Source organism: Austrofundulus limnaeus, unplaced genomic scaffold, assembly GCF_001266775.1.
Source record: "Austrofundulus limnaeus strain Quisiro unplaced genomic scaffold, Austrofundulus_limnaeus-1.0 Scaffold230, whole genome shotgun sequence".
Taxonomy (NCBI): domain Eukaryota; kingdom Metazoa; phylum Chordata; class Actinopteri; order Cyprinodontiformes; family Rivulidae; genus Austrofundulus; species Austrofundulus limnaeus.
The window spans coordinates 502745-514244 of NW_013952632.1; the positions used below are offsets into that span (position 1 = coordinate 502745).

At 38.7% G+C, this 11500-nt stretch overlaps 1 protein-coding gene across 1 annotated transcript in view; it reads left to right on the forward strand.

Annotated features, from left to right (window-relative positions):
- The window catches only part of plekhh1 (pleckstrin homology domain containing, family H (with MyTH4 domain) member 1), a gene marked incomplete at its 5' end in the record, with an annotated part of 65986 nt that overhangs the window by 18801 nt on the left and 35685 nt on the right, over positions 1 to 11500 (forward strand). The window contains 11 exon segments of the mRNA XM_014019772.1: positions 383 to 532; positions 632 to 715; positions 1642 to 1723; positions 2711 to 2893; positions 4597 to 5336; positions 6445 to 6523; positions 8145 to 8236; positions 8381 to 8528; positions 8714 to 8850; positions 9772 to 9882; positions 10808 to 10894. Coding sequence (XP_013875226.1) covers positions 383 to 532; positions 632 to 715; positions 1642 to 1723; positions 2711 to 2893; positions 4597 to 5336; positions 6445 to 6523; positions 8145 to 8236; positions 8381 to 8528; positions 8714 to 8850; positions 9772 to 9882; positions 10808 to 10894 — 1893 coding nt within the window.

Genomic DNA, 11500 nt, shown 5'->3' on the forward strand with positions numbered 1-11500 from the left:
TTGATTGATTGATTGATTGATTGATTGATTGATTGATTGATTGATTGATTGATTGAAGAAAATATGTAATCTATAACATCAAAAGTAGGGAATTGTTTAAGGATTAGAAACCTCATATGTATCATAAATATCTTATTTAGTGCCACATTTAATCAGCAATTATCTGCAACTTCTGGCTGTTCCAGATTGGGGTTTTTTTAAGTAGCAATTAAAAATATATATTTCTTTTAAAACAAACTTACACCTGAGAAAATTGTATCTGTTCTAGGCTGAGTTGGTAAATCCTCTTCTTTCCTTTCTTGTTTTCTGTGGAGCCAAAGAAAACTAAACCAGTCATGCAGATTTGTGCTTCTGCCTTTACTTCTTTTAACGTGCATTTCAGATCCACGTTATGGAAGAAAAGCTGAAGTCTGCAAACGTACAAATCAGTGAGTCGGAGAGCTCGCTGTACCGAAAGTATCAAGAACTGACGGGTCAGGTTCATGAAAAAGATGCTGTCATAAAAAGATTAGAGACACAGCTGGAACAACAGGTATGGATGGAAAAGCCAGATAAGAAAGAGAGATGCCCATTTTTGTGCATGACCTGTATGTTAAATTCCATAAAACCTCTTCTTCTTCTTCTGCTACAGATCTTAGTCAGAGCCCAGGAAGCAAAAATTATTGAGGAGAAAGCTGCCAAGATTAAAGACTGGGTCACGTTTAAACTCAGAGAGGTGAGTGGAGACATTTGAACATCAATCTCTGACTAAAGAAGAGCATTTATTATTCAAAATGTCACATGTGTTTCTATAAACTCAGCACACAAAGTAAGAAACTTTGTGTTTGGTAGATTATTTCTTTGTTGTAATGATGTTTCTTGGCAATAAATCTTATATCGTTGGAAAGCCTGTTAATTCCCTTGTAAGGAACAAGCATTTGTGGGATGAGCAGTAGAGCTGAGTATGAAGAGTTTGTCAGGTTTTCTCTGCCAAACAGCTTATTTTGCTGTTTTGTTTTAAGCTTCTGAAACCACCAGGTGCTGCCAATCAGGTGCCCGGTATAAGATTTATAGCCTATATATATATAAACAAATAAATGAGTACTTACTTAATGTAATCCATTCATTTTTGAACACATTTCTTAAATTTTTTTGGTTTATTTAATTCTTTATGTTTTCTGTACTTGCAATGCATTGTTCTCATTCACTTTTATTTTCAACTTTCTTTACAAATATTTTCCTCTTAAAAATGTATTTAAGCTATTTTCCATTCCTTCAAAACATCATTCTCTTCAAAATCAACTTCAATATACTTTTGTTTTCCTGTGTTACTATTTAGCTTTTGGATCATTTTGCTGCATTTAGCTTTTTGCTAACATTTTGCTACCTTTATCTTTTTCCTAGTGTTTTGCTATTTTCAGTTAGGGTTTTGATACATTTAGCTATTAGCTTATTTTCTACTTAGTGTTTTGCTCTTTTGTTTTTGTTTTCACTTTACCATCTCACTTTAGCTTTTTCAGCAAAAGTGATCCAGCATTCAGAAAAAAAACCATTGTTGATAAAAACATTTTCTCTAGCTTATTTTATCTCAACTAATTTTTACTAAATATTTTAGCTTTTAGTTTGTCTCTTATGATTCAATCATCATCTGCTTTGTTACAGATGGAGGTGGAGAACCAACAGCTGAAATCGGCTAATATGAAACAGACAGAACAGCTCACACTGCTGCAAGACAAACTACACTGTGAGTCCTGCTGATGATGTTTACAACTGTACACTGTAAACACTTCAAAATAATAAATGGGAGTCTATGCAAAATACAAACAAAGAACAAATTGTCATTTTCAAACCATTTGAGAAGTACAGTATACTGTATTTCTCTAAAAACAAAAAAAATTGCAACTTAGAAAAATCTTTTTTTAATTGATGAGAACAAAATGTTTTGAAAAAGTTGGAATATTTCTGCACAGATATATCTTATTACAAAGCTATGTTGTCGCTGCTGCAATGCTTTGCTAAAATAAACAAAGCTCAAAGTTAAATATTTTGCATTGGAGCAAATGTTGCTTTAAAACTTTATGCATTTTATATTTCATTATTACTATTAAGATTATTCATGCCGTGCACACTAATCCATCCATGAAAAATAGCTGTTTTTTATTTTTTTCATAATCTTTGATTTTTTTATTAGCATGCTGTAGACATATGATTTGATTACAATTTATTTGCAGCAGTTTTTAAAAATGGAAAGAATCACCATTGTGTGCACTCAGGATACAGATGTTCAGAGTCACCTAACTCCAGGGTGTTTCTACCTTAGTCATTTTTAAAAATTACAGCCTTCCTGTGAGTGTCGTGCTGCAGCAGGACATAAACTTTCCAGACCACGGCTCCACGAGACTAATTAAAAGGAAGAGCAGCACATGGCTAATTAACATGAGCATCACCCTCACCAGTATTTCCTAACCTATATTTAGACACAAGGTGTTGAAACCGGTGCAAAATGTGCTTCGTATAATAAGACACCTCAGCTGAACTGTGCAAGCAGTATTTCTCCAGACCTGTAGTTAGAGCCAGCAGTGAAGCAATGTTTCCATCTCTCTACCACAGCTGTTGCTTAATCTTCCTCCTGTCTGTGTTTTTACTCTGACACACACTGCTCTGAACCTGAAGTTAACTGTTTGTCTGGCAAAATTGCTCGTCTTTCATTGGTTTTGTCTTTGCTTTTTAGCTGTTCTAGAGAAGCCTGCCTCCTCTGGGTCTCCTGCTGCCTCTCCTGTGACAGACACCCACCTGGTSCCCAACAGCCCGCTGTTTCCTCCCAGCTGCCCGGGCACGCCGCCTGTCCAAGATGAGAGCTGGAGACAAACAAGTCCGCATAGGGCCGCCTCTGTTATCAAGACTCTGCCAACAGGTGTGCTGCCCTCAAATTTAAGGGTGCCAGCAAGAGRTGGAGCACCCTTGCTACTGTTGTGCGACAAACATTTGGTCTTGTCTCTTGTTGTGCGTCTTTGAAGTAAAACACGCAAAATACACATCAAAATATTAGATCATTCCAAAGTTATGTTGGAATTTAGGGCAGTAAAAGTGCTATTCAAATATAATTAGAAACTGTCTAGTTTCAGGGCTCTAGAGTGCGACCAATTTGGTCGCAAATGCGACCTGATTTCCTAACAGTGCGACAAAAAAAAATGTCCGGTCGCACTGGTGTGACCTTTCAGTCATTCGAAGGGGAGGGGGAGCCCGCTGAAACAAAAAGTTTTCATGTTCCATAAAAAAACAATCCAGCAGTATCAACCATAACAGTTGCCCACCGACACAGTCTCATCTCTCCTAATAACACTGCGCTCTGCTGGCGGGCTCTGCTCCACACCTCCCGCCCACACACGTTTGTTATTCTATCCTCATGGGGACTTTGCATTAACTTCCATTCATTTCCCTGTCCCTACGGCCAACCATAACCTCCCAGGGTAGACTACACACCTGACCATAACCCTAACCTCACCAGGCTGTGTGTACCGGGGAAATGGTCAATAACTGTACACATCGTGGAACAAAAATCTGTACACACGCGRGCGCACACGCATAGCGAAACAAACGTAGTTTTATTTTAATTTTTTTACCCAGATCGGAGTCTAAAAACCTTTTTTTTCTTGTTAGCCGGAGATGAAAAGATGTGGACGGTTGCTCACTCTTAAATCCATCTTGTTAATTTAACAGTCGGGGTCTACTCTGTGAGCAGATCATTTCAGCAGGACGAGGAAGCTCACYTTTATGGCAGMCCMCRMTTYCACTTAATCAGTTTCACCACAGTTACATTCCAAGTATCTGAAATAGGTTCTTCTGGGTCTCCTGAGGATAAAACTAGACATATTAGATATTTAAGTGAAATAATATAAGATTCAACTAATGCTAATGAAATTGCAGACTTTTATGTGTTATTATTTTTTAAAAATCTGCACAACCTTTTAATAAATATCAGTAATATTTCTGTTATTAATCATTATTCTCTGTTCATCATTCTGGTTTATCCAAGGCCAAAGATCCATAGTTGTCCATCTGAGGGGCAGATGTCTAAAACCATTTAACCATGAAATGTTTAAGATGTTTATAAGACGTTCAGCTCTTTAACATTTGCACTTAGAATTTTATAGAATCACTTTAAATACTTTTCAGTAAGTTAAATGTCTACAACTCTGMTTCAAATGAAGAACTTTATGTTTACTAGATTATTAATTAATTATTTTTGAGTTAATGTTGCCTTAATGAACAGTGATWWAAAAAATAACCTGTAAAACTCTGATGTTAAATGCGACGTGGTTGAAAATTTGGGTGCACCTAACTTTTGTGCTGGAGCACCCAAGAAAAAATATTAGGCGCACCGGTGCAACCAGTGCAAAAAGTTAGTCTAGACTGAGCCCTGAGTTTGTATTATTCAGGTAAACTTGAAGTTTTTGAAACAATGAGTTCATCATACGACAAAGCAGGAGTCATTATCAATGATTACTTTAGCTCTTCTGTTACTATGTAACGTAATGTACTGTATGTATTGTTTTTGTATTGTCCATTATGTGCTGGCTTTCAGAAAGGTATTTACTTTGCGTTCTGCCTCCACAGATGTGAAAAGATCACCTGAACAGGTTTGTAAAGGAGTTTGCCTCGGAGAGTTCACGTCTCCTGACAGTCTGGGTTGGAGCAGAGAGGGACCAGAGCTCCCAGGGGTCTCACAGAGCCAGGCCGAAGTCTCTGACAGAGACAACTCCTCTGATGAGCTCAGTAGCAAGTTCCGCTCTCAGTGCCTTCACTCATCCTCATCATCTTCATCTTCATCGTCTGCGTATGAGATGGCCCAGGGGCCGAGCTCTCCCCTGCCGACCATCAGAGCACAGCCCAAAAGCCCTCTCCTGTCCCGCTCTCCCTCCACCAACAACCCCTTCCCCAATCCTCCCCAGCCTTCGGTCCCTCAGTCCGGCACTAGCCTGACCTTACCTAAAGTACGGACTCCGCTCACCCCCAGAGACAGCATCCAGCTGGTGAAGAAGCACTACAGCCAGCCACAACCCAGCCTGGACCGACTGCACCACCTCAACGTCAGCATAGACATCACCTCGCCTTCCTCCACTTCCTCCACTCTGAAGAGCACGAGCACTGCCACTTCTCCTTTCTCCCAGCTCATCGAAGAAACGGACATTGACGATGGGCTCCTGGACTGCATGGATGGAGTACTGGAGGGGCCGCAGCCAGAGGAGCTGTCTCAGGATGGCGTTTCCTTTGTGGGGCTCGCAGAAGAGCTTGAGCAGCTGGATCCAGAGGTTCTCAAGCCACCTACTCCTCCTTTGCATCGCTTCCCTTCATGGGTAACGGAGACGCACACAATTCCTGTTCTTGTTGTGTTTATTTTAAAAAAGGGATTGAAAAGTTTATTGTGTGAATGCTGGTGCAGCAGTCACACTCTTGTTATCCTATTAGTTTTATTTCCTATTTAGTTTCACAATCCAACAACTTCTGCATGTTTTGTATTATTTTACTTGTTCAAATATCAAAATGTTCAGCTCTTTTAATGGGTGCTATAACATTTTGTTTTCATAATATTTGCATGAAACATTTCGTAACATTTGCATTTGTTTCATTAGAAACTGTCTAGTTTGTATTATTCAGTTTGTATTTTTTTAATTTAAAASTTTATTTACAAATATTTTCACCATAGAAATATACTGAAATATCTTCAAGTTCTTTAAAATATTGTTCAGTCTGAAAGCTGCTTCTGCATACTTACTCTGTGTCTTATGCTATTTTTGTTTAGCTACCATTCAGCTAATGTTAGCCAGATTTTAGTTCCTTTCAGCTTCTAGTTAGGCTTTTAATACTTTTATACTTTTATCTACTTTTAACTAACCTATTGCTGCTTTTAGCTTCTAACTACTGTCTTGCTACATTAACCACTTAGGCAGTCTTTTGGTAAATTTAGCTTTTAGCTAGCATGTTGTCATTTTTAGCCATGCAGCCTTTAGTTACGGTTAGCTTGCCTTTTGATAAACTTAACCTGTAAGTATTAAGGGCTGTATGTGCTCATAACTTTCATGTTCATACTTTTCAGCTGCAAAATGTCTAAAAATTCATTTTTTGTATGAGATTCTGGTTTCATTAGTTGTCAGTTATAATCATCAAAATTATAAAAAAGAAACATTTGAAATATATCAATCTGTGTGTAATAAATGAATATAATATACAAGTTTCACTTTTTGAAAAGAATTACTAAAAATCAACCTTTTCATGATATTCTAATTTTATGACGAGCACCTGTACGGAGTGTTTTGCACTATTAGCTTTAACAACTCAGTTTCAGGTTTTTCAGCAACTTTAATTTTGCACTCAACATTCACACTTGTTTTTCACAGAAAACTGTTTATTTTTAAGTCTTGTTTGGACATTAGCTGTAACACTTCTGACTTTGCTGCTCTGCAGGAGAGTCGGATCTACGCTGTGGCTAAGTCAGGAATGAGAGTGTCTGAGTCCGGCGCTGTAGCCAGGGGCCCCGGACGAGGTGAGAACCAAGAATCATCCACTCACTCACCACCACATGGCTCCCATAGCAATAATTAAACCCAATCCATGTGTTCTTCTTCTCTCCTGTAAGCTTGTGCGTGAGCTCAGTCATCTGTGTGCATGTCATAAGTCTGAGTGTTGTTACTTGTTGTGTGGGGGAACTGAGGTCAGAACTGTGAACAGACATGTCATTTAACTGATGCTTATAAGCTGCTGTGGGGGCACAAGGTGGGGAGGGTGACTGCTTGGATCTGTCATTGCTCCTTTTGATGTCACTTCCTCTGGCCCCGAGGCTCCACACACCTGTGCAGGTGTGTGCTTCACTTCAGGACGCTCTCTAGCCCACCTCCTACTTTTTAAAAGGCCTGGAGGATGCTGCAGGGGTGGAAGAAATGAAAGGAATCGCTGCTTTTTCATCAGCTACAATAAAAACGCATACATGTCAAGTTGTACGGATTGTCCGTAAAATACACAGATTTTACTCCATTTTGCAATATCCAGACATTTTTCATTTGTAAATATCGCTTAAACCTATTGCTCACATTCAGCTTTCTACCATATACAGTAGCTCTGTTTTCATTGAGATGCAACTGATAAAAAATTGCTATTCCTAAAGACACAAGTGTATAATAATTTCAATGTAGTTCATTTATTTGGCATTAGTTCACAGATACAGGTTAGATACAAAGATGTAACAATTCCAAACCATAATTCAGTGTAAAACATTTATGTTGTATTATAACCACAAGCAGTAAATTTAATCCAATTGTTACACAATAAAGATGTCAATTATGAAAAACGTTTCTATTTAACAGGATTTAACCCTTCTGCTGCCCTTGGTTCACAATGAAACATGAGTTTCACTTTTATCTCACGTGGGTCATTTTGACCCAAGGGTAGCAGGAGGATCACTTTATAGCAAGTTTGTTCAGACATCCTYACAATAGGAAATGTTATAGTCAAAAGCATATATTCATTTTTTTTGCAATATATCTTAGTGTAAAATCATATTGGCTCATAATAGAGCTAATCAAGTGAATGCCACCAATAATAAGTCAAAGATTGCAAAGTTTGTTTTAAATATGCTCTGGTTCCAAAATTTCAATCTGCTTTATGTCTGAGTTTATTAGCAAAAAAAACTTAAAGGTTTCAAGATTTTATGTATCTAAGACATGTTGTAAACTAAGTAAATGACTGGATTTCATGGATAAGTTTACCAAAGTATCATCAGCATAATAATGAATTTTATCCCATGCTGTCCATTATTTTTACCTAATGGAAACCTATAAAGTAATGAGTACTGAACCCTGAGGAACTCCATGACTAACGCAGGTGTATGAATAGATTAATTATTAACATGGATGTTATAATGCGTGACTAACAATAAAATAGTGTTAAAACACATTTTTCTTATCTTAATCAGATTTTACTTCTATTTTTTACCTTTTATGTTTTCACCCTTAGGTATATTAAAAAATGTTGATATTAATCTTTTTTTTTCATGTTTTCTGCTGTTTTGAACTTATTTTTTCTGTAAAATTCACCTATGGCCACACTGGTTGTTTGTTACTATGTAGTTTATGTATTACATCAAAACCAAATCCATGTGTTTATTTTAGGATCCAACCTGCCCCAGTATCCTGCAGCAGGTCCATTTTCACAGTTGATCTATAAGAATATTAACGTTCCAGTCTACACCACACTGAAAGGGGTGAGTAAAATGTTACATGTGCTGCTTTCTTTACATTTTTATGTATCTRGTGCTTCAGGTTTTATTTATTTGGTGGAGCACTGTGTGCACAAGTCATAATCAGGGAGCAGCTTTCACGTGTCTCGGTGACTGTGTGTGTTYTAGAAAGCCACTCAGATCAGCAGCGTGCCTCTGCCGGACGATGACTCCGGGTCGGAGGACGACAGCAGCTCTCTTGCGAGTTTACGAACCTCCATCCTGAGCCCGGATAAAAAGAGCAGCGTTCCAGGGAGCCCACGTGCTGTAAAGAGAGGTGAGGATTGGAAAAAGTCGACTTAAAGACATCCTTTAATTTATTCAATAAGTTAAAGCCAAATGTGTGATTGAGTAAGAAACCAAACACCTAAGTGTGACCCAGTTTCAGGCAGGTTAAGCAACTGTTCCCAATGTAAGTAAATGTGTTTACAGCTTATAATGTATTTTTTTCTTTTGCTGCAGGCGTGTCCATGTCCTCCATCAGCTCAGAAAGTGATTACGCTATTCCTCCCGATGCCTACTCCCTGGACAGTGAATATTCTGAACCAGAGCATAAAGTCCAGCGTACCTCCACCTACTCCTGCGAGAGCGCTGGGCCTGTAAGTAGATCTGACACAGGAGGGAAGTGTCTGAAGCCAGTGCATCACAGAGCTGCGGCTGTTAGAGACTAGTTGGAAACTCGAAACTACAAGAAAACTGTGAGAGAATAGGCAAATTGGACCATAACAGATAACTAGCAGGCCATGCAGCTGTGTTTTGCATGGCCTGGTTTTGAAAATCACAGCTCCCTTTTGTGTGATTGCAACACTGTATTTTAGTATGAGCACATTATTTTGTTGCACACATTGTAGCCACCTGATTTGCACTCACCCATAAATCACTTAGTCCACTAGAGCAGTGGTTCCCAAAGTTGCGGTCGGAAACCAAAGTGGGGTCCTGAAACATCAAGGTGGGGTCCTGAAAAGATTTTCTAAATTACATTTTGCCTTATTTGCCTAAAATGTATAAATGTAGAATAATAAATATTGTTACTATGCCCATGTTTTGTTGACCTGATACAAATGTTTATCATCCAAAAATAGTTGTGGGCTCAGGTCTCTGCTACTGTTATTTTGTGGGTCAAAGGCTGAAAAGTTTGGGAAGTACTGCACTTCAGAAATCAGTTTAAAGGGTAATAAAATATTGGTGATGTAATATTTTCCCTATAATTTTTAAGCACAAAATGAGTATAAATAAGTATTTATATTTGTGTAGCCTTTGTTTTTAGGGCTATTAACACAGTTTGTGTACTCAGACCGGTAATATTTGGGGTATGCTGTAGAATTACAGAAACTAAATTAAGAAGAATCTGAAACACCTAAAACTACTCTGCAACGTTTTTATTATTTATTTATCTTAAATTAATTTTTTTAGATAATTAAGTCTCCAGAAGTTCAGTGACCTAGGACGTTAAGCAGCCTAAGTTAGGTGAGTTCAGTTTGAACCCAGAAAACCTACTGAAATCACTTGTTTTTCGGAAGGAGATGCTGGAGAAGTCTGGTTACTTGCTGAAGATGGGCAGTCAGGTGAAAGCCTGGAAGCGTCGCTGGTTCATCCTGAGAAACGGCGAGATCCTCTACTACAAATCTCCTGTGAGTGCATCTTGTTTCCTTCCTTCTAAAGCCYGGTTCCCACCAAATGCTTTTTGYGCAGCAAAAATGCGCCCAACGCCTCAAGTTGGAGGCACTGAAACACGTTCGGTGTGAACGCAGCAGCAGACTAGACGTGCGTCTGAAGAGGGAGGAGCGTCTTGGTTTTTTTTCCGGTCTGTCTTTAATGACAGGTGAAATAAAGATAAAATAAAGAAAATGACTTTGCTTTATTTACTAAAGAGCAAGTGAACGTTGTGCACAGCAGATAATTAATTCACCAGATGATTTAGAGATGGTTTGTTCGGTTAGTTTCATCACTTCAGGAGCTGCGAGCTGACAGACTATTTTTTTTGTCCCGAGCCCAGTTTAACACCACGGTCAGTTTAACGAGCTGCTGACCCGCATCGGTGCTGATATCTCCAGCCAGAACACCGACTGCAGATGGTCGATTTCAGCTAAAGAGCTCCTGTCCGTCTGTTTTGGGTTCAGGAAACCGTCACGTGGAAGTATGATTCTATCTGATTGGTTGCTGCGGTGTGTCGAGCAGCAAAAGTTCCATTTTTTTAACTCGAGCAGCGGCTGCTTTGGACGCGCCACATGCACGGAAAACGCTCTGCCACATCCTACCGCTACCTTGCGCGRGGCGCTAAACTGACAAAACGTGCCACGCTGCTTCTAGATGCGCGTCCACCATAGACTGCATGTAAACTGGCTGCTCTGGCTGCTCAAATCACGTCCGTTGTGTACCCGGCTTAAGGTGTCATATGCACAGAAAACACAGCTGGATTTTTTTTTCAGTGATTTCTGTTTGTGTGGACAGCAGCAGTCAATTTAAATATCACTTATTTCAGTATATAAATTTTCAGTCACTGAGGTTGTATTGTTTTGAACAGAAATTATAAAATTTGTTTGTGTATTTTTTTAGAGTGATGTGATCAGAAAACCTCAGGGTCAGATTGAGCTGAATTCGTCCTGCTGTATTGTACGTGGAGAGGGAGCGCAGACTTTTCAAGTGAGTAGAAACAACTTARACCTTAAATATGTGCCATGGTTTAAAAAACAACACTTTCTGGATCACATTTATATTGACACAGTAGTCAAAAGAGTGGGAAAACATTTGCCTGTGTGTCATTATGAAACTCTCAGAAAGTAAACATTGTCTGAAAAACTGATTACCTTTTAAAATCTACCTGTCAAGATGACACTCACAGCCGACTGACCTTAACAAACAAACACCAAAATTCAGTCAATTTTACAGATACTGAGCTACAATTTAGGCTGTTTATAGCTAATACATCCTCCACTAATACTCTATGGAGCTGATTTATCAATTCTCTGCGCCTGTAAAATGACATGCAAACATGAAAACACTGGCAAAGCTTATTTATTAATGGTGCACAGTGAGTATTGCATCTGTCAGATGAGCAAAACAGCAGTCACAATCCAAATGATTTTATTTGGTCACATAAAAGAGCACGCCACGCAAAAGCAAACAAAGCTTTAACCCTATACGACCAAAATGGAAGAGGCAGAAGCCAATGTCTTGTTGTGCCTCACCTTACAATTCTAATGGATTCCCAACACAAAATGCATAAAAACCACACATAAACAGAAGGGG